Source organism: Bufo bufo, chromosome 5, assembly GCF_905171765.1.
Source record: "Bufo bufo chromosome 5, aBufBuf1.1, whole genome shotgun sequence".
Lineage (NCBI taxonomy): Eukaryota > Metazoa > Chordata > Amphibia > Anura > Bufonidae > Bufo > Bufo bufo.
The window spans coordinates 141,483,530-141,508,109 of record NC_053393.1 but is presented as its reverse complement, the minus strand read 5'-3'; the positions used below and the strand labels follow the sequence as shown (position 1 = coordinate 141,508,109).

Below are 24,580 nucleotides of genomic sequence, written 5' to 3'. Positions count from 1 at the left end.
CCCACCCATACGCCTTTTTACGGTGGTCCCTAAAGGGACTTAGGTTCGGCCACCGTGAAAAGGTCCCCCGTGCAGCGGAGAGCGGGGGCACGTCTATCTCATGATAGCCACATTCCTGCTTTAACAGCCCAGACCAGCAGGAGTGCCTATCAGGGCTGTTTAACCCCTTACATGCTGTGTGCAATGGCGCCTGCCACATGTAAGCAGTGACAAAGGGAGTGGACTCCCTCTGTCTCCCATCGGCACTCTGCTGTGTTTATAGGCTAATTAATACAGAAGTAGATTACACAAAAGAATGGCGTAAAGCCGCAGTAAAGGCCCCTCAAAAGAGCTTAACTCAGAAACTAATAGAAAACCTATAAAAGGACACTGAAAGCTGATGAACTATAAAAATATTGTTTTATTTGAGTACATGATTAAAAGCATACATAGAGATAACAGACAAATGCACAAAGTGCAGCACAATCCTGGGAGAGTTAGTAGAGTACAAAAAGGGTAAGGAGACAGGAGTGACCCGAATGTGGATATATCTAAATAAGGCAAAGTTACCATGTAAAATATATGTTGAAGGGATACCCACTATTGGTAAGAGTACAAATAATCTCGTCAAATATAAAGTGCAAGTGCAAGCTTATATATATAAGCAAAGGAGAGGAGAAATAACCCTTCAATGTGGGTCCCTAAATACATATATGTATATATATATACCTATTCAAGTAGTCTAGGCGGGTAAATAAAGTGCAAGTGCAAATCACATGACAATTTGTAAAAGAAAACACATAATAAGTGTTTAATCAAAAAGCACAAGACAACCGCAAAAGTTAAGCAGGTAAGCAGATGAACAGGGATAAGGTCACATACCGTGTGTAAAATGATGGTAAGTCCACAGGAAGACTGCACATCCCGACGCGCGTTTCGATTTGAAACCTTCCTCTGGGGGTACAGTCTTCCCACTGTGTTTATAGGCTGTCTGGGACCTGATGTCTTTATGGGCTGGCTGGGACCTGATGTAGGCCCCACGCCTGCCTTGAGTGTTCCCTAGCAGGCTGCACCAGAGAGTCATTGTCAGTATGGCACTGGCATTAAAATGGAAAGCACTATAGGGATTGCCTGTTGTAGTTCCCTTCCCTTTTTCCACGCTGTTCAGTGAAAAAAATAGTAAAAATAAAATCTCCCCCACTTGTTTGGTATCGCCACATCCATAATGGCCCGTACTATACAAATATCATGTAAATTATTCCCTGCGATGAATGCCATAAAAAACAAGAAAAAATGCCAGAATTGCTAATTTATTCTTAAGGTACTTTCACACTAGTGTTTTTCTTTTCCGGTACTGAGTTCCTTCCTTGGGGCAAAATACCGGAAAAGAACTGGTCAGTTTTATCCCCATGCATTCTGAATGGAGAGAAATCTGTTCAGGATGTCTTCAGTTCAGGCTTTTTGACTTTTCAGGCTTTTATCTCCATCCGAAATTCTGTAACACATGCTGGATCCGGCATTAATTTACATAGAAATGTATTAGTTTAATGCCGGATCCATCCTTCCGGTCTGCACATGCACAGACCTTTAAAAATGCTGAATTTTTTTTTAAACTGATCCATTTGTCCGTATGACAAACGGATCCATTCTTGCAATGCATTTATGAGACAGATCCGCCTAAAAACGCTGTCCGGATTGCCGGATCCGCCAGGCAGTTCTGGCGACGGAACTGCTTGCCTAATCACTCTGCCGCAAGTGTGAAGGTAGCCTTAGTCATCGCTGAAAAAACTTAGCGATGTGATACCAATGAAAACTACATGTCATCAAGGCCTCACACAACTCCATAGAAAGTAAATAAAGTTATGGGTCTTGGCATGTGAAGATGCAAAAAGATTTTCTTCTTTTTAAAAAATGGGTTTTAGTGCGCAAAAGTAGTAAAACCTAAAAAAAAAAATAAAGTAAAGTTGTGTACCCCAAAATTGTGCCATTAAGAACTACAACTTATCCCACAAAAACAAGCCCTCGAACAGCTACATAGACGGAAAAATAAAAAAGTTATTGCTCTTGGATGATGAAAAAAAGGAAGAAAAGTACTTGTCAGTAAGGCCCAAAACAGGCTGGTAAATAAGAGGTAAAGGAAATCTGTCAGCATCCAATCGCCCCCAAACTAGAGCAAAAGATGTATAGTGCAAGTGCTGAATTTCTATCTTCATACTCACTTGCATTCTGATACTGTGTTACAAAAAAATCAGCAAACAAAAATACACTGCTCAAAAAAATAAAGGGAACACAAAAATAACACATCCTAGATCAGAATTAATTAAATATTCTTCTGAAATACTTTGTTCTTTACATAGTTGAATGTGCTGACAACAAAATCACACAAAAATAAAAAAATGGAAATCACATTTTTCAACCCATGGAGGTCTGGATTTGGAGTCACACTCAAAGTTAAAGTGGAAAAACACACTACAGGCTGATCCAACTTTGATGTAATGTCCTTAAAACAAGTCAAAATGAGGCTCAGTAGTGTGTCTGGCCTCCACGTGCCTGTATGACCTCCCTACAACGCCTGTGCATGCTCCTGATGAGGTGGCGGACGGTCTTCTGAGGGATCTCCTCCCAGACCTGGACTAAAGCATCTGCCAACTCCTGGACAGTCTGTACGTGACGTTGGTGGATAGAGCGAGACATGATGTCCCAGATGTGCTCAATTGGATTCAGGTCTGGGGAACGGGCGGGCCAGTCCATAGCATCAATGCCTTCGTCTTGCAGGAACTGCTGACACACTCCAGCCACATGAGGTCTAGCATTGTCTTGCATTAGGAGGAACCCAGGGCCAACCGCACCAGCATATGGTCTCACAAGGGGTCTGAGGATCTCATCTCGGTACCTAATGGCAGTCAGGCTACCTCTGGCGAGCACATGGAGGGCTGTGCGGCCCTCCAAAGAAATGCCACCACACACCATTACTGACCCAATGCCAAACCGGTCATGCTGGAGGATGTTGCAGGCAGCAGAACGTTCTCCACGGCATCTCCAGACTCTGTCACGTCTGTCACATGTGCTCAGTGTGAACCTGCTTTCATCTGTGAAGAGCACAGGGCGCCAGTGGCCGTTGCCAATCTTGGCGTTCTCTGGCAAATGCCAAACGTCCTGCACGGTGATGGGCTGTAAGCACAACCCCCACCTGTGGACGTCGGGCCCTCATATCACCCTCATGGAGTCTGTTTCTGACCGTTTGAGCAGACACATGCACATTTGTGGCCTGCTGGAGGTCATTTTGCAGGGCTCTGGCAGTGCTCCTCCTGTTCCTCCTTGCACAAAGGCGGAGGTAGCGGTCCTGCTGCTGGTTTGTTGCCCTCCTACGGCATTCTCCACGTCTCCTGATGTACTGGCCTGTCTCCTGGTAGCGCCTCCATGCTCTGGACACTACGCTGACAGACACAGCAAACCTTCTTGCCACAGCTCGCATTGATGTGCCATCCTGGATAAGCTGCACTACCTGAGCCACTTGTGTGGGTTGTAGACTCTGTCTCATGCTACCACTAGAGTGAAAGCACCGCCAGCATTCAAAAGTGACCAAAACATCAGCCAGGAAGCATAGGAACTGAGAAGTGGTCCTGTGGTCACCACCTGCAGAACCACTCCTTTATTGGGGGTGTCTTGCTAATTGCCTATAATTTCCACCTGTTGTCTATCCCATTTGCACAACAGAATGTGAAATTGATTGTCACTGTGTTGCTTCCTAAGTGGACAGTTTGATTTCACAGAAGTGTGATTGACTTGGAGTTACATTGTGTTGTTTAAGTGTTCCCTTTATTTTTTTTGAGCAGTGTACATTGAAAGGACTCCTGAGCTCACACACATAATGGATAGGACTCAAAGAGTGGTCCTTCCAATGCATTTTACTGCTGGTTTGTGGGAGCATGGCATTGGAATGCGAGGGAATATGAACATAAAAATTTCATAATTGGATGCAGCACCACATATAATGTACACCTCTTTCTCCAGTTTGGGAGGTGTTTCGGAGCCGACAGATTCCCTTTAAGAGGCGATCATATGGGGCAGGAAAGACGGTGGGGAAGGGGCTTCCAAAAAAATGGACAAAGAGCTATTTGCATACATTTGCAAAACATCACAGCATTCAGGCCCAGAGACTGATTTTGCATTAGGGTCCCCAAGCATCAAGATATATCTCTAGTCAGTGAGTAGAGTAGTGAATTTTATAGAATTGTGAATTTAATGGAGAATTTTCTTGAGATCAGTTGTGATTACCAAGTAGACCTTTTATCACATAAAAAATTTCAATTGTCTTTCTCTAAAAACTCTTTTCAGCTGTTTGTTAGTTACCTCTGTTTTAGGGAAATGTAGATATCAATTTATATTACCACCATTGCAACAACCATTGTACCCAGAGTTTTCATACCTACTAAACAAGAGGAACTCTGTTGTTTGGGTGTTATTTCCCCAATTATATAGCACTATAAAATATGTGGCTGCTATATTAATAAACATACAAAATGTAGTGATGCTTAAACGATTGTGAACACTTCAGAATTTTCTATATTTAAACATAAATGTGACCTAAAACTACATCAGTTTGTCACACAATTCCAAAAAGTCGATAAAGATACCCAAATGAGTCAAAACTATTAGACTTGATCATTTTGTTATTAAGGAAAGTATTAAAGTATGAACACTATCTAGTGTGACCCCCTCGTGCAACAATAACTGCAACTGAACATTTCCGGTAAAAACCGTCTCAAACCACAATATTAACACCACCGTGTTTCATAGATGACATGAGGTTTTATGCTGGAATACAGTGTTTTCCTTTCTCCAAATATAACACTTCTCATTCAAACCAAAAGTTCTGAATTGCTCTTATGCATGTACAAAACATATTTCCAGTAGACTTCTGGTTTATCCGGATGATCTTTAGCAAACTGCAGACGGGCAGCAATATTCTTTTTGGAGAGCAGCGGCTTTCTTCTTGCAATCCTGCCATTCACACAATTGTCGTGCAGTGTCCTCGTGATGGTGGACATATTAACATTAGCTAATGTGAAAAAAGGTCTTTAGATGCTTAGAGGTTACTTAGGGTTCCATTATTACCTTGCGGACTATTATATCCCTTGCTCTTGGCATGATCTTTGTTAGTTGACCACTCCTGGGAGGGTAATAATGGTCTTCAATTCACTCCTTTTGTACACAAGCTCTCTGACTGTGGATTGGTGGAGTCCAAACTCTTTAGTGATCATTTTTTTACTTTTTCCAACCTGATGAGCATTTTCAGAAATATCCTTTTTTGTTCTTTTTTTAAATAGACTTTTATTAAAGGAAAAGTACATGTAGACAGTTACAGATTACAAATAAAGCCATTGTCAGTCAAGATATCAAAAACATCAATCCTTCACGGAATACATGCACCTCTCCCAATTTTTCCCCTTTATTTTCTATTCCCCCCTCCCTCTCCCTCCCCCCCTTCATCCTTAAATAATTGACATATCCAACAATGAGACAATTCAATTGCCCTTGCAAAATTTTGAGAATAACAATCCCCATATAACTAACATCTGAAGAAACATATATTATTATTATTGTCTTCTTTATTTCCTCCCTAGAAACACACTCCCGCCCCCCCCCCCCTCCCATTTTTGTCCATCTTGATCATCTCGGCTACTAGAAACTATACCTACAACAATTATTTTTTTTTTGCAGGATTTATAATACTACTTGTTCGCATTATCATACTTTCAATGTACCCAATCGTCCCTTCAAATCTTCCTGTAGGTACCAAGCTGTGAGTTTAAAAGGACCCAACAAGGTGGAATATTCTGAACTACCGATGTACTGTATCATAAAGCTCCTCCATACTTTATACCATTTTTTACCTACTATTTCCTTTCTGGTAATCGCATCTCTCCATTCTAAAAGAAATATCTGTTTCAATCGGCTCTGCAACATCTCAACACTGGGGACATTCGCCATCAGCCAGTGTGTCAATAAGCAGCGCTTTGCCTCCAGCAGAACCTTGTGTTCCAGAACCGAAAGTCCCTTCTTCTTCCTATCTCTTTCATCATCAGATGTTTCTTTTTCTTCAGCCTGAAATATGACCAACTGTGGTGACAATTTGTACCCCGTATTGCCTAGCTGTTTCATAAATGTGGACACCTGATACCAGAATCCAGCTACATTGGGGCATGACCATAAACCATGCAACAAGTCTGTTCCTGGTGAGCAACATTTTGGGCAAGCAGTTATCCTATCTGGTCTAGCCTGAGAGGGTGGAAAAGCAAAACCATATATTGCCCTGTGCAGAATCTTAAACTGCGTTTCTCTCATCTGCTCATTAGGTACTGCTTGATATAGTGCCTGAATACCTGCCCTCACGATGGGCGCTAAGTCTGTTATCTCCAACTGATCCTCCCACCTCTTGAACAGTCCATCTACCAGCTGATCCTCCCAGGTTGCCCTAAGAACATTATAAATCTCTGAGATAGACATCCTACAATTATGTCCCAGAAAGGAGTCAAATTTGTTCTTTCGCCCTTCTTTGGAAATGTCTCTTATAATACTCCTCACATAGCTATGCACTTGCCTATACGGGAATTGTGCTGGTTTTTGCAGACCCCATCTCTCTACTAACTCTTCCAATGATGCCCATCTGGCCTCCCTTTCGTGCATCAGGTCTCCCACCTTTGTAATTCCCTTGTTCGCCCACTCTTGAAAAGATTTCTCGCTGTAACCGGGAGGAAAATTAGGATTTCCCTGTAAAGGAAGGTGTTTTGAGAATAAGTAAGACAAACCAAAGAGCTTCCTCACATTTTTCCAGGCAATGATTGTGTCCCGAAGAATAAGAGATCTTCTTGCTATATATGGAAGTTTTGACACCTGAGTGTGGAGAAGGGAAATCAGTTTCCATGGAGCTGCCAGCTGACTCTCTACACCTAGATTTGAGTAAAACGAAGTCTTATTTGCCCAATCTAATATGTGCCTGCTGAGGCACGCTATATTATACCCCCTCAAATCTGGAAAATTAAGACCTCCTTGCTCCTTCTTAATTTTCAATTTTTTTAACGCTATTCTTGCCTTCCTCCCTCTCCACAAGAATCGAGTGAATTTTCTAAGTCACTAATATCTGCATGTCTCAAGAGAACAGGTATTGTCTGCAGAGGATACATTAACTTCGCAGCCCCCATCATTTTAATCAATTGACAGCGTCCCATTAAGGATAGAGGTAAATTCATCCATCTGTCTAGATCCTTTTTAATTTTGGCAAACAGAGGCGGATAGTTCAGCCTATAAATGGAATGTGGTGATTTCCCTATTTTGATTCCTAGGTAAGTAATCTGTGTCGTCGGTTTAGCGATGCCAAACTCCTCCGTGCCAATATCTCTCCCATCATCCCCCTGGGCTAACGGAAGCAACTCACATTTACTTCTATTCACTGCATAACCCGAGTATTTCCCGAATTCACATAGTAATTCCATAATCTTACCCATATGTTGTTTCGGACGGGCCAAGAATAATATCACATCATCTGCGAACAAGGCTGCCTTTGCCCTAAACCCTCCAACCTTGATGCCCTCAAATAAGTTAGAGTCACACAATTCCCTGGCCAATGGTTCTAGAGCTAAATTGAACAGGAGAGGGGATAGCGGACATCCCTGTCGGGTACCTTTTTGGAGTTGAAAGGGTTTAGATAAAAAGCCTTGGGTATATACCCTTGCTCTCGGGTTACGGTACATTTGAGATAAATAAGCCCTAAAAGCTCCCTTAAATCCCATCTTATCCAACACTGCCTCCAGCCATGCCCACCTGACATTGTCAAATGCCTTTTCCGCGTCTAAGGTGAGCATGGCTGGAAGCTCCCCCCTAACTGGAAGATGTTGAATTCGATCTAAGACTGTCAAGACAGTCCTTATATTGGTTACAGCGGACCTGCCCTTCACGAACCCTACCTGCTCTTTTCCTATTAATTGGGGCAAAAATTTCGCTAAACGGTCTGCTACAATCTTGGCCAGCAACTTCGCATCAACATTGATTAAAGATATAGGCCTATACGATCCTGGTGACGTTGGATCCTTCCCTTGCTTGGGGAGTAGCTTGATGTAAGACATATTCTCGTTGTCCAATGTCATACGACCTTGAAAAACACCTTTGAATAATTCCAAAAGGACAGCAGACACCTGGGGTATTAGCGCCTTAAAATACTCCCCTGTGAACCCGTCAGGCCCTGGGGCTTTGGAGTTACCCAAGTGCCTGATGGCCTCCTGCAATTCCTGTAATGATATATCAGCATTCAAAATAAGTAATTGTTCCTCGGTCAAATTTGGTAATTTCACTCTATTCAGGATTGTATCTGTCAGATCACACACTGCTTCGTCCTTATATAAGGCTTCATAGTAGGAGCCTACAATGTTGCTAATTACCGCAGGATCATGACTCCCCTTTCCCTCCTTGTCCACCAGGAACGCAATATGTTGTGGAATCCTCATCCCCTTAGCTAGGTTCGCTAGCAACCTCCCCGATTTATTACCATACTTATATAACTTGGTTTCCATTTCTGACTGTCTCAGGGACTCTTTCCTTCATACATTTTTCAAAGTTTCGTCGCTCAACGATCCAATTCTGTCTGTTAATATCTGACGGGTTACCCCTGAATTTAGAGTATGCTGTCCTGACTTTTTGGCTCGCTTCACTAAAGGATTTTTGGGCTTTCTTTTTAATATTGCCTATATACCCCATAATCTTTCCTCTCATCACCACCTTTGATGTGTTCCAGAACAACTGCGGATCATCTAAGTGTATCTCATTATCAGCCTTGAACTCCTCCCACCATATGGATAGCTTTTCTACAAACTCTTCCCTTGTACTCAGATGGGAAGGAAAGCGCCAGATATAATCCAACCCTCTTGGGAATGACTCAAACAATTCTATGGACACCGGAGCGTGGTCTGATAGAACCAGGTCGCCAATCTCTGCCCCTTCCACCCTGTATGACAGTGAAAGGGAAAGAAGTATATAGTCAATCCTTGACCACGAGTGCTGTGAGTTGGAGTAGAATGTAAAACCCCTATCATCCGGATGCAATTGACGCCAAGTATCCACCAGACTCGCCCCCTCCATAAAGGGTTGCATCATATTGTCCTGTGGCCCATCAGTCCCAACCCTATCCCCTTCTCGTTTTCTGTCTTCTGCGCCTTTAACCACTGAATTAAAATCCCCTCCAATGATTTTATGAGGATTCGCGTCCCCTAGTACCTTGGTCTCCAATTCGCTAAAGAAAACACCATTGTTAGTATTAGGTCCATACACATTGTAAATGCTGTACTGTGTATCCTGAACCTGTATCAGGACCTGTGACCACCTGCCCTTCGTATCCGCAGAATGCCCTATTACCGTGTGGTTGAGCTGTTTATTAATCAACGTCAAGACTCCTGCCTTCCTATCACATGCTGGTGAACCAAATACTGCCCCCACCCATAACCTCTTCATCCTGTCAAAGTCCTTCTCCTCAAGGTGAGTCTCCTGGAGAAGCACAATGTCAGGCTTGAGTTTCTTTAAATGCCTGAGGATCATCCATCTTTTATGGGGAGACCTCAGACCTTTTATGTTCCACGAGATGATCTTCATCTTATATTGACCTCACAACCTCAAATTACTTTCAAAATGGACAAAAGTTACAAAATGCCCTTTTTTTTTTTCCCCCAAGCCCCCCCCCCCTTTTTTACTTTCCTCCCTTTTCCCTTTTCAAAAACCTCTAAATAAACAAACTCTCCTTCCTTACCCCCCTGACCCTCTTTCCCTAACCGTTAGAGCAGCCCCTAACTATATTTATTTTATTTGAACTTCCTTTTTTCTGGGTTGCGGCCCCCGCTCGACCTCCTTCTTCAAGCACTAAACTGCCTAAGATCATTTGCCCCCCAGGGTGAACATTACAGTTATCAAACAAGCATAGTCTTGAACAATAAAATATCCTAAATGATACCTTCCCCCATTCATCAGTATCAGTGAAAATTGTAAACATAAACCTAACGGGGGAGTCATTTCCATTAGACAATAGGCCCCACTACTACAAGTGGCGGATCATGTTTAAACCATAACTTAAATTATCACCAGAATAGTCATCTTCTCGGAAACGATCTCACTTCTCTCTTGGAAGTACGTCTGGTGTCTGTCCCTGAACGACCCTCTCTTTCACGACGTCCTCTTCCAGTATCTTGAGAGTTTATCTGCCACCCTTCTCCTTCACTCAAATCCTGTCGCGGTGATGAGGATCTCTGTCTGCGTTCTTCTCCTCTCTCCTGCCTTCTGTTCTGTAGAGAGTCCAACATTTCTTCTGCCGCCAACGGCTCATGAAAAATAATTTTAGATCCATCCGCATGGGTGACACGCAGTTTTGCTGGGTACAACAGCTGGAATTTGACTTTTCTTTGATATAGCTGCGAACATACATTACTAAACTCTCTTCTTTTCTTTGCAACTGCCGCCGAGTAGTCTGCAAACAGCAACACATTATGTCCTTGTATTCTGAGGGGGCTTTTCCTATTCCGGAATGCCCTTAAGATGGCTTCTTTATCACAGTAATCAAGGTACTTCATAATTACTTGCCTAGGTTTTACAGACGCGCCATGTGTCTCCCCCATTCCAGTGGGTCCAATTCTGTGTGCCCTCTCCACCTTATGACGACCCTCTAGGCCCAAAGCCCGCGGCAAATCCATTTCACACAGACCTTTCAAGTCCATTACTTTTACAGACTCTGGTAGGCCTATCAAGCGCAAATTGCTGCGTCTTGATCTGTTTTCCAGATCTACCACCCTATCCATTAAAATTGCGTTTTGTTTGGATAATTCATTTAGGGTGCGGGCATGGCTGGCGGTGTTGCTCTCAATAGTCTGCGTTCTCTGCTCCAACTCCTCCAGCCTGCCATCATGCTGATGAATCGCTTCATGTAGCTGTTGCAGGGACGCTGACAGCGTTTTTGTCAGCGTATCCCTGATATCAGGAGCTAGATAAGTTGCCACCTCTATGGCCAGTGCTTTATAATCGATGCCCTTTGCCATCGGTGTCATCAGTTCTACTGTTTGCGACTCACCCCCGTCGTGAATATCGATCACCGGTTCAGGTGTATGAGCGCCTGTCTCCGCCATCTTGTCTTGCGAATCTCCCGCGCTGGCCGACTTGGTGGACTTAATACTGCCGCTCCGTAGAAGGTACCGCTCCATGCAACAAGCACTACGATCAAATAGACCACAAATTCTTCTTTGATAATGTTTTCCCACATAAGCACTCGGTGGGGATCTAGTCCGAAGACGAGCGGGTGCCGGAGCTCTTTCACTCCGCTGCTAGCATCCCAGCGCCGGAACCGGAAGTCCTCTCCTTTTTTGTTCTATAATACACTTCCGAAAATACAGTAGAAAAAGTATGTGAACCCTTTGAAATTAGATGGATTTCTGCACAAATTGGTCATAAAATGTGATCTGATCTTCATCTAAGTCACAACAATAGACAATCACAGTCTGCTTAAACTAATAACACACAAAGAATTAAATGTTACCATGTTTTTATTGAACACACCATGTAAATATTCACAGTGCCAGTGGAAAAAGTATGTGAACCCTTGGATTTAATAACTGGTTGAACCTCCTTTGGCAGCAATAACTTCAACCAAACTTTTCCTGTAGTTGCAGATCAGACGTGCACAACGGTCAGGTGTAATTCTTGACCATTCCTCTTTACAGAACTTTCAGTTCAGCAATATTCTTGGGATGTCTGGTGTGAATCCCTTTCTTGAGGTCATGCCACAGCCTCTCAATCGGGTTGAGGTCAGGACTCTGACTGGGCCACTCCAGAAGGCGTATTTTCTTCTGTTTAAGCCATTCTGTTGTTGATTTACTTCTATGCTTTGGGTCGTTGTCCTGTTGCAACACCCATCTTCTGTTGAGCTTCAGCTGGTGGACAGATGGCCTTAAGTTCTCTGGCAAAATGTCTTGATAAACTTGGGAATTAATTTATTCTTCGATGATAGCAATCCGTCCAGGCCCTGACGCAGCAAAGCAGCCCCAAACCATGATGCCCCCACCACCATACTTCACAGTTGGGATGAGGTTTTGATGTTGGTGTGCTGTGCCTCTTTTTCTCCACACATAGTGTTGTGTGTTTCTTCCAAACAACTCAACTTTGGTTTTGTCTGTCCACAGAATATTTTGCCAGTACTGCTGTGGAACATCCAGGTGCTCTTGTGCAAACTGTAAACATGCAGCAATGTTTTTTTTTTGGACAGCAGTGGCTTCCTTTGTGGTATCCTCCCATGTAATCCATTCTTGTTTAGTGTTTTACATATCGTAGATTCGCTAACAGGGATGTTAGCATTTGCCAGAGACTTTTGTAAGTTTTTAGCTGACACTCTAGGATTCTTCTTCACCTCATTGAGCAGTCTGCGCTGTGCTCTTGCAGTCATCTTTACAGGACGGCCACTCATAGGGAGAGTAGCAGCAGTGCTGAACTTTCTCAATTTATAGACAATTTGTCTTACCGTGGACTAATGAACAGTAAGGCTTTTGGAGATACTTTTATAACGCTTTCCAGCTTTATGCAAGTCAACAATTCTTAATCGTAGGTCTTCTGAGAGCTCTTTTGTGCGAGGCATCATTCACATCAGGCAATGCTTCTTGTGAAAAGCAAACCCAGAACTGGTGTGTGATTTTTATAGGGCAGGGCAGCTGTAACCAACACCTCCAATCTCATCTCATGGATTGGACTCCATTTGGCTGAAATCTCACTTTCAGACCTGTCATTAGTCTAGGGGTTTACATACTTTTTCCACCTGCTCTGTGAATGTTTACATGGTGTGTTCAATAAAACATGGTAACATTTAATTCTTCGTGTGTTATTAGTTTAAGCAGACTGTGATTGTCTATTGTTGTGACTTAGATGAAGATCAAATCACATTTTATGACCAATTTGTGCAGAAATCCATATCCTTCAAGAGTTCACATACTTTTTCTTGCAACTGTATGTGTTGTGAAGATCAGACATTGATAGATCTTCATTGTCATCCCACATTGATTGAAAACACTTTACTCTAATTTTACATTCAAATTATCTGGTAATCCTAGAGGTTCATGTACTTTTACTACTAGCAGACGTTAATGCAATTACTGTATTTTCATTGATAAATGACCGTGCCTAATATTTTTCATTCATTTGTTAGATTTACCTTTATCTACATTTAGTGCTTGTGTGAAAACCTGATGAAGTTTTAGGTTAAATTTATGCAAAAAAATAATTCTAAAGGGTTCGCAAACTTTGCACCTCGGTAGCATTTAACTAGAAAGGGTACATGTAGAATCGTTTTTAAACAGGCATATATATCTGTTGCCATCATTTATGGGAGGAGACAGGGCAGATGTAGGGTAGTCGGGTGGGTCACTGAGGGAGAACTCGCAGAGACTTCAGCTATGTCGATTAAGTTGATTAAGGCCCCAATACACATTAGGTGTAAGTTCAGCTGACAGTCTAATGTGCATGGGGACCCCATTCCGACTCTCCTCCTGACAGATGACCAAAAAACGGTAGATACATTTTCTTGAATAATTCAGTGGTTATACTGAGTCTTTAACTACATTCAATTGCAGGTGTAAAGTATTCAGATTCAGGTGCTGGTTTGAAAAATGCAGAATATTTTCCAAGGGACAACCCCTTTAAGTTTTCATAGCATTATGCAATTTATCTTTTTCACGTCTAGGTCAGAGGCTCTGATTAGCGCTACTTCTTGTGACGGCAAGAATAGAGCGGCATGCAGTTATTTTTGGTGCAAAAATGACACAGAATTTGCATTAGGCTACTTTCACACTAGTGTTTCTATTTTCCAGTATTGAGATCCGTCATAGGGTCTGAATAACGGAGAAAAACTATTTTGTTTTGTTCCCATTCATTGTCAATGGGGACAAAACGTAACTGAACAGAAAAAAGCATCCCGTTCCATTTGGTTGCTGTCCCGTACCCGATCTTTCCGTCATGGGTGCGGAACAAGAAGGATCGTCATGACCCACAATGGAAGTCAATGGGGACTGATCCATTTAAGTCTGACACAATAGAAAATGGATCAGTCCCCTATCGACTTGCAATGGAGTTCATGGCGGATCCGTCATTGCTATTTTAAAGATAATACAACCGGATCCGTTCATAATGGATGCAGATGGTTGTATTATTAGTAATGGAAGCGTTTTTGCTGATCCTGCCGGATCCAGCAAAAACACTGGTGTGATTGTAGCCTTAGTCAATGTGGGATCCACTGTTTACTTGATCTTACACTGCAGGCGTCTTCAGTATCATATTAAATAAGACTTATATTACTCCTTTATTTGTAGTGACAGCAGAAACGTTATGCTTTATTCAAGGGCTCATTATTTGTAAGATACAAACGATCATTTAAACCAATCTGTTACTGTAATTATGGCAATGAAATAGTTTTATATCAACTTGCATATGGCAGTGATCAGAACACTTCCATTGTAAACATGTGTATAATTACTTTTTGGCAGCCTGGTTGTATCTACTGTCTGCCTCTGCTTTCTTTGGACAAAAAGCAAAAATTTTTTCGTACTTATTTCATAGTATTATTATCTAATTTCACCCTTAATTTTTTAATTTTCATAATATCTTTTCTGCTGTAAGGATATTTGTTCTCTTTAATATATAATGGAATGCAGTTGTTTGCTTGACTGCTGAAAATCTGCAGCGTTTCAGCTTGGGTGAAACCTGCAGGATAAATTGACATGCTGCAGATTTAAAGGGCATCTGTCGGCATATTTTTACCTATGAAACTGGCTGATCTGTTGTATGCGCGTTTGGCTGCTGAAGGCATCTGTGTTGGTCCCATGATCATGTGTGCCCACATTGCTGAGAAAAATTACGTTTTGATATATGCAAATGAGCCTCTAGGAGCAATGGAGGCGTTGCCATTACTCCTAGAGACACAGCTCTCTGTGCAACTGCCACACCCTCTGCACTTTGATTGACAGGACCATGTAAGGGCAGTCACATTTTCACTGCCTGGCCCTGTGGAGAGAACCTGAAAGTTGCATAAAGCGCTGACCTATCGAAGTAAGGCCCCTTTCAAGCGAGCGAGTTTTCCGCGCGAGTGCAATGTGTGACGTGAATGCATAGTACCCACACTGAATACTGACCCATTCATTTCAATGGGTCTGTGTACATGAGCGTTTTTTTTTTCACGCATCAGTTCTGCGTTTCTGCATATATTCTGCGTTTTTCACACAGCCCTGGCCCCATAGAAGTGAATGGGGCTTCAGTGAAAACGCATTGCATCCGGAAGCAAGTGCGGGTGCGATGCTTTTTATACTGATGGTTGCTAAGAGAGGTTGTTTGTAAACCTTCAGTTTTTTATCACGCGCATTAAAAAACGCATTGCATCGCAGACAAAACTGACTGAACTTGCTTGCAAAATAGTGCGAGTTTCACTGAACGCACCCTGAACGCATCCGGACCTAATCCGTCACGCTCGTGTGAAAGAGGCCTAACAGTAACACCCCTACCACCCCCCCGCTCCCTGTTGCTCCTAGAGGCTCATTTACAGTCGTGGCCAAAAGTTTTGAGGATGACAAAAATATTGGAAATTGGAAAAGTTGCTGCTTAAGTTTTTATAATAGCAATTTGCATATACTCCAGAATGTTATGAAGAGTGATCAGATGAATTGCATAGTCCTTCTTTGCCATGAAAATTAACTTAATCCCCAAAAAAACTTTCCACTGCATTTCATTGCTGTCATTAAAGGACCTGCTGAGGATCTGCTCATTTCAGTAATCGTCTTGTTAACTCAGGTGAGAATGTTGACGAGCACAAGGCTGGAGATCATTATGTCAGGCTGATTGGGTTAAAATGGCAGACTTGACATGTTAAATGGAGGGTGATGCTTGAAATCATTGTTCTTCCATTGTTAACCATGGTGACCTGCAAAGAAACGCGTGCAGCCGTCATTGCGTTGCATAAAAATGGCTTCACAGGCAAGGATATTGTGGCTACTAAGATTGCACCTCAATCAACAATTTATAGGATCATCAAGAACTTCAAGGAAAGAGGTTCAATTCTTGTTAAGAAGGCTTCAGGGCGTCCAAGAAAGTCCAGCAAGCGCCAGGATAGTGTCCTAAAGAGGATTCAGCTGCGGGATCAGAGTCCCACCAGTGCAGAGCTTGCTCAGGAATGGCAGCAGGCATGTGTGAGTGCATCTGCACGCACAGTGAGGCGAAGACTTTTGGAAGATGGCCTGGTGTCAAGAAGGGCAGCAAAGAAGCCACTTCTTTAAAAAAAAAAAAAACCATCAGGGACAGATTGATCTTCTGCAGAAAGTATGGTGAATGGACTTCTGAGGACTGGGGCAAAGTCATATTCCCCAATGAAGCCTCTTTTGGGGCATCTGGAAAAAGGCTTGTCCGGAGAAGAAAAGGTGAGCGCTACCATCAGTCCTGTGTCATGCCAACAGTAAAGCATCCTGAGACCATTCATGTGTGGGGTTGCTTCTCATCCAAGGGAGTGGGCTCACTCACAATTTTGCCCAAAAACACAGCCATGTATAAAGAATGGTACCAAAACACCCTCCAACAGCAACTTCTTCCAACAATCCAACAACAGTTTGGTGAAGAACAATGCATTTTCCAGCACGATGGAGCACCGTGCCATAAGGCAAAAGTGATAACTAAGTGGCTCGGGGACCAAAACGTTGACATTTTGGGTCCATGGCCTGGAAACTCCCCAGATCTTAACCCCATTGAGAACTTGTGGTCAATCCTCAAGAGGCGGGTGGACAAACAAAAACCCACTAATTCTGACAAACTCCAAGAAGTGATTATGAAAGAATGGGTTGCTATCAGTCAGGAATTGGCCCAGAAGTTGATTGAGAGCATGCCTAGTCGAATTGCAGAGGTCCTGAAAAAGAAGGGCCAACACTGCAAATACTGGCTCTTTGCATAAATGTCATGTAATTGTCGATAAAAGCCTTTGAAACGTATGAAGTGCGTGTAATTATATTTCACTATATCACAGAAACAACTGAAACAAAGATCTAAAAGCAGTTTAGCAGCAAACTTTGTGAAAACTAATATTTTTGTCATTCTCAAAACTTTTGGCCACGACGGTACATATGTTAGAATTTAAATTTTCTCAGCAATGCGAGCACATTTGAATTTGGGACCAACACAGATGCCTTCAACTGCCAAGTGCAGATGTAACAGGTCCACCAGTTCCATAGGTATAAATCTGCCGACAGATGCCCTTTAAAATCTACACCATAGGTCGATTTCCGCTGCAGATTTTTTTCGGCAGCACACGACGATTAAGAATTGCTAAAACCTCATTCACTTTGCTGGTACTTTACAACACTAGATTCCCCACATGAAAATTTGCAATGGCACATCTGCAGCCTTTCAGTCACATGTGTTCATGTCTTTAAGATATGTAAACAATTCCAGTTTGTTAGAAGTCAATGCTTTAATGTAAATGTAAGAAAACAATATATGCCATAGCTGCAGTTTTGTTTTTGATGACTAGCTGTTTAAATATCATAGAAATCAGGCAGAAGCAGGAGACAGCGGGATTGCTCTGTGCTCAGTAACATTCCTTTCTTGCATTTAATAGCTGCAAGCAAAATAAACAGGATAATGGCTTCCAACTGTTTACATTGTTTACTATATTTTTATTGTAAGACAAGGAAATCATCCAGCTGCCTGTGCAAGTCATCTTCATTTTTGCTGTATGGATTGTAAACTCATGCAATTCTTTGGCCAGTTTGATTACAAAGATCATTCATTCAGCTAATTGGTCGTGCCCCCGCTATCGTTTGAGTCCAATGCCAGTTTGTGCACTGCAAACAGTTATGCAATTGTGTTTTGGTTCGGGGAGGTTGGATCTCGATGAATGATTCCCAACCTGCGGCCCTCCAGCTGTTGCAAAACTACAATTCCCAGTATGCATGCACAGCCTACAGCTATTAGGGCATGCTGGGAGTTGTAGTTTTGCAACAGCTGGAGGGCCGCAGGTTGAGCATCCCTGCCATAGGGTAACACTTCATACATTTCTATGGGAGTAGTGGAGATAGCCAAGCACTATACTCCTGTGGATAGGGGATAACTTGATATAACCAGAATACCCCTTTAACTTTTTTACTTTTTTTTAAATCATACGTTAGATTAGGAACAGAAAGCAGGTTCTTCTCCTGGGCTGCTATATTTTCCAAGTGGTTCTATTAAGGAATGACTTTTATATGTAAATTCTTTCCAGAAGCATTTTTAAAGGAAATTTGTCACCAGGTTTCGGCTTATCTGAGGGCATTATAGAGTAGTGTCAAACACCCTGATTTTAGCGGCGTGTCACTTTTTATTATGTAGTAGTTTCCATAAAATCACAGATTAGGACCAAATTCGAGCTGAGCACCATGTGCGCCTGGAGGCCTATTCATGATTATCAGGCTCCCACGCCATCATCAGATCCCCCACCCTCCTATGTGTGATTGATAGCATTCTCTGTACTACTGTGCATAGGGAGAAGGCTGTCTATCAGTTGTGGGTGAGGGAAATGGACAGCTCTTCAAAAATGGCGAGTCTTGGCTTGGCTGATGCTGCCCCTAATAAACTGTACATTTATGGAAAGTACTACAAGAAATTGAGTGACAACACTATATTTAGTTATCTGTCACTACTTCCCTCAGTTAGAGCATCATAAACCTGGTGACAGATTCACTTTAAAAGAGTTGTCTGATTTAAATATAAACTGGGACAGCAGCAGTAAATTTCATAAATTAACAAAAAGAGCCTATCAAAAAGAACCATATTCAACACTTTTCTTCCGTGGCACTTTGATCTTCCCCACCCATATTTGTTTTAATGTCTGCAGCAGTAGCATCCCATACACACCATGTTACCATTGCAGCCAATCACTGGCCTCAGCAGTCATATCCCTGACGCCTGCTCGTCAGTGAAGGAGACCACTGCATTTACATGCAGCGTTCTCCTCCACAGTATGGGCAGAAGCGATAGCTAAGTCCATAGCTAGAGCAATGATCTTTAACCTTATTACCATAGAGGAATCCCTGGAAATTATCACTTGCATGAACCTTTACCGCTATTACTTCCTGAAAGAAGCTTGATATAGATATACATAGAGTTAAAGCTTCAGCTGGCTGCTAATAAAGGAAGTCGTCTCACCTCTGCATGTGACATCTATTATGTGTAAAATGGTAATATAAGTAATTTACCAAATTACTTTCGTTTTTAAGGAATGTCTCCTGTCCTCGCTTAATTGAATTTTCCGTCTCTTTATACACTGCTCGTCTCTAGGGGTTACAGCCACCGCTGCAATGCAGCAGCAGTGGCCGTGCTTGCTCACTAACATAAAAAAAAGCTGGTCTTTCTGGTGGCTGGGATCGCAGGAGCGAGTGCACATAGACTCATGCATATTTACAGTAGCTCCCATCCCCAGTCACTTCCTTTCTCCTCTCCACAGATCCCCCCATAATAGTGCCATCCACAGATCCCCTATAACAGTGCCATCCACAGAACCCCTCCATAACAGTGCCATCCACAGAACCCCTCCATAACAGTGCCATCCACAGAACCCCTCCATAACAGTGCCATCCACAGAATCCCTCCATAACAGTGCCATCCACAGATCCCCCATAACAGTGCCATTCACAATTTGTTTCAATATGGCCTTTGAACATAATTTTTCAAGTAAAATCATATAAACCCCTTTTTTTTGTCATTTTGGTGTTTTTCCTCGATTAATCGATAAAATTATCGACAACTAATCGATTATTCAAATAATGGTTAGCTGCAGCCCTAGCTGCTAGTCACGCTAGCAGGCACTACAGTCCCCTTGAGCGCCAGTCGACAAGCAAGCTAGCACTCATTTGCCATCTGATTTTAACATCTACGCAGCAGCGCATGTCACCCTATGTAAGGGTCCATTCACACGTCCGTAAGTGTTTTGTGGATCCGCAAAACACGGACACCTGCAATGTGCGATCCCTATAGTGCGATCTCTTGATACATAATAAAATTAATCATTTTGATTCAGTAGATTTAGCTAAAAAACGATTTTTAAAATATGCTAATTACCTTGCTACCAGCAAGTAGGGCGGCTACTGAGTTGTTTGTTTAGTGTTCTACGGCGTCTTCTCTTCCGGGTGTATGCGATGACGTCATCGACGCAGGCGCATTGAGGATGGAGCGGTCGAGCGAGCGGCCGCCTCTCAGTGCGCCTGCGCCGATTGAAGCCAGGCGCGAGATTTCGAATTCGAACAGCGCCAGCAGAGAAGGATTCCCTTCCCTGGCCCTGTCAATCAGCATGCCGAGGGGGCGTTATTACGAACGGAGGATGCGGCAGCTACCAGCAAGTAGCCGCCCTACTTGCTGGTAGCAAGGTAATTAGCATATTTTAAAAATCGTTTTTTAGCTAAATCTACTGAATCAAAATGATTAATTTTATTATGTATCAAGAGATCGCACTATAGGGATTATTATTAATGAAAAAAAAAAAAAAAACTGTTTAATGGGGTGACAGAAACCCTTTAAGTAATGAAACTGTATTGGGATGAACAATCATATTAATGGTCATTCATCTCTATACAGCAGTGATCATTGCCACATGTAAATCCAGTTCCTATGAAGGTTCATTCCTTCTCACTCCACACTATTGGCCGGTGTAAAAGGACCCTACTAAGACTGTGTAGCAAAAAAGCTCAAAAGCTATGCTAAGATCTCAAGTGTTTAATATCAAGTGCTGTCTACCATACTCTTTCTTGAAAAAATGTATCCACAGGCTTTGTTTCTGCTGTTTAAACAGAGAGGCGCACCATAGGGTAATACCGTATGAGACAGTATATTTAATAGTTCCAAGTAAAGGCTCACCTTGGAAAGTGGTGCTAACTGTAGGCACAACTCTAGAGAAGGCTTGTCGCAATACAGTTGCAAGAAAAAGTATGTGAACCCTTTGGAATTATATGGATTTCTGCACAAATTGGTCATAAAATGTGATCTGATCTTCATCTAAGTCACAACAATAGACAATCACAGTCTGCTTAAACTAATAACACTCAAAGAATTAAATGTTACCATGTTTTTATTGAACACACCATGTAAACATTCACAGTGCAGGTGGAAAAAGTATGTGAACCCTTGGATTTAATAACTGGTTGAACCTCCTTTGGCAGCAAAAACTTCAACCAAATGTTTCCTGTAGTTGCAGATCAGACGTGCACAACGGTCAGGAGTAATTCTTGACCATTCCTCTTTACAGAACTGTTTCAGTTTAGCAATATTCTTGGGATGTCTGGTGTGAATAGTTTTCTTGAGGTCATGCCACAGCATCTCAATCGGGTTGAGGTCAGGACTCTGACTGGGCCACTCCAGAAGGCGTATTTTCTTCTGTTTAAACCATTCTGTTGTTGATTTACTTCTATGCTTTGGGTCGTTGTCCTGTTGCAACACCCATCTTCTGTTGAGCTTCAGCTGGTGGACAGATGGCCTTAAGTTCTCCTGAAAAATGTCTTGATAAACTTGGGAATTCATTTTTCCTTTGATGATAGCAATCCTTCCAGGCCCTGACGCAGCAAAGCAGCCCCAAACCATGATGCCCCCACAACCATACTTCACAATTGGGATGAGGTTTTGATGTTGTGTGCTGTGCCTCTTTTTCTCCACACATAGTGTTGTGTGTTTCTTCCAAACAACTCAACTTTGGTTTCATCTGTCCACAGAATATGCTGTGTACTGCTGTGGAACATCCAGGTGCTCTTGTGCAAACTGTAATTGTGCAGCAATGTTTTTTTTGGACAGCAGTGGCTTCCTCTGTGGTATCCTCCCATGAATCCATTCTTGTTTAGTGTTCTACGTATCGTAGATTCGCTAACAGGGATGTTAGCATATGCCAGAGACTTTTGTAAGTCTTTAGCTGACACTCTAGGATTCTTCTTCACCTCATTGAGCAGTCTGCGCTGTGCTCTTGCAGTCATCTTTACTGGACGGCCACTCCTAGGAAGAGTAGCAGCAGTGCTGAACTTTCTCCATTTATAGACAATTTGTCTTACCGTGGACTGATAAATAGCAAGGCTTTTGGAGATACTTTTATAACCCTTTCCAGCTTTATGCAAGTCAACAATTCTTAATCGTATGCTTCTTGTGAAAAGCAAACCCAGAACTGACGTGCCTTTTTTTATAGGGTAGGGCAGCTGTAACCAACACCTCCAATCTCATCTCATTGATTGGACTCCAGTTGGCTGACGCCTCACTCCAATTAGCTCTTGGAGATGCCATTAGTCTAGGGGTTCACATACTTTTTCCACCTACACTGTGAATGTTTATATGGTGTGTTCAATAAAAACATGGTAACATTTAATTCTTTGTGTGTTATTAGTTTAAGCAGACTGTGATTGTCTATTGTTGTGACTTAGATGAAGATCAGATCACATTTTATGACCAATTTGTGCAGAAATCCATATCATTCCAAAGGGTTCACATACTTTTTCTTGCAACTGTATATGCTGGACAGCACAGTTAGTTGGTCTGCAGCCATGGACGAAGGTCTTCCTATCGGAGATGCCTGAAGTCTCCAAGGAGATGCAAAATTATTTGAACAGTAGATTTCCCATGGAGCAATATACCAACCACGATCCAGAGAGTTAAAGTTTTGAGATCTTTATTGCAGGTAGACTCTTTCTTGAAGCATTACACTATAAAAAAATATATATATAAAAATAATTAAAGTGGGACATTTAAAGAATACAATAGACCTGTTCATGTGATCAGTTTTGCAATTGGAAATGGAAAAGGATATAACAATTTTTATAATATATGAATGCAGTTTTTGGAAAAACCTCATGTTTCATTAAAGGGAACCTGTCACCTGGATTTTGTGTATAGAGCTGAGGACATGGGTTGCTAGATGGCCGCTAGCACATCTGCAATACCCAGTCCCCATAGCTCTGTGTGCTTTTATTGTGTAAAAAAACCGATTTGATATATATGCAAATTAGCCTGAGATGAGTCAAAGCTTGAAAATCTGACTCTTCTCTGGTCACACATGTAAGATATGACTCTTTTATGTTAATTTGCATAAAAGGCAGGAAGTACAAAAATGCATAACACTTGTTGAATTCGTCTGCAAATGAAATTAAAAGTGTAATTTATATGTTTAGTGTAACACAATGAACATTTTTAAACGCTCAGTGAGGGTAGCATAGTAGAGGTGACAGGTTCGCTTTAAGTACTCAACAGGCAATGCTATAAAATTAAGGGCTATAAAATTCACATCTGCCTTTGGGGCTTCCGTTGTAGATTCCATGAAAAAAAAAAAAAAAAAGTATTTCAAACTAAAACTGAACTGACTCCATTAAAGTCAATTTATGTGCTCTGTCCGGCACTTCTGTTATTTCCGTTGTTCTGCTCCTGTAACGGAGCAGAATAACGGAAAAAAAATTGTGGTGATATGAATCCAGCCTAAGGGTCATACTACTGCCTTTATTGACCTCTCGATCACCCTCTATCTTTCAGGCAAAAGCTTAATCCCCAGGGCCAGAATACATCAGTCGTTATAAACACATATTTCAGTCAAAGGATTATAACAAACCCAGTGGAGGGCATTGAAACTAAAGCACACTGTTCAAGTATGATGGCTGTGAAAAAACAACTGGTACCTTTATCTTTAACTTTGAGAACGGATTTTGGCAAACTTGGTGTCTGTTTTGACAAGCAGCAGGTATGTTTCACTAATGAAGGTATGTTTCACATGTTTTCAGACTAATAAATTGGTATGTTGCAAGAATTAAAGGGGTTTTCTGTTGATGTGCCAAAATTTGGCGGCTCTATGCCAATTTAATATCGATGCCCTATTCCTTTAGCACACAGGTTGTCCAGCTAAATTAGGAACCAATGACCAGCATGACTGTGTTTAAAAAAATGGAAAAAAATTTACCTTTTAACGCGCCCCACTTATGGGGACCCGTTCTTGGTCACCAGACCACTGCAACCAGTTGAAAGCCTCAGTGGTCATTTGTGCAAGAACGGCACGTCACAGGTATTTCTCGTCTAACAAGGATTGCCAGGAGCTATGCTGCTGGAATGGAGGGTGCTTAAAAAGGAGTTTTAATAAATATGTGTGTGTGTGTGTATATATATATATATATATATATATATATTCCATTTTTATTTTTTACACAGTCCTGCTGGCCATTAGCTTTTTTTATTACAGCAGACAACCCCTTTATCCTTTTAAGCAGTTCAAAACCATTTACCCCCTACCTGACCAGGTGCATTTTTCATTTTTTAGTACATGCGTCTTTGAAAGGGGTTTCCCAATATTTTAATGTTGATGACCTATCTGATCATCAGTATCTGATCAGTGGGGGTCCGACAACAGGGACCCCCACTGATCAGCTGTTTGAGAAGGTATCCGAGCTCACGGTAGCGCCGCAGCCTTCTCTCCGATTTTACTAGGCCAGTGACAACATGTTCATCGATCATGTGGCCTAGGTGCAGCTCAGCCCCATTGAAGTGAATGGGGCTGAGCGCGATACCAAGCATA

General features: G+C 42.1%; 1 protein-coding gene across 2 annotated transcripts in view; it reads left to right on the top strand.

Moving 5' to 3' along the window:
- Window positions 1–24,580, top strand: part of SPIDR (scaffold protein involved in DNA repair) — a 581,260-nt gene that overhangs the window by 322,288 nt on the left and 234,392 nt on the right. For both annotated transcript variants that reach the window (XM_040431991.1, XM_040431990.1), the window contains one exon: window positions 23,551–23,755. In XM_040431991.1, coding sequence (XP_040287925.1) covers window positions 23,551–23,755 — 205 coding nt within the window. The remainder of the gene's footprint in view (window positions 1–23,550; window positions 23,756–24,580) is intronic.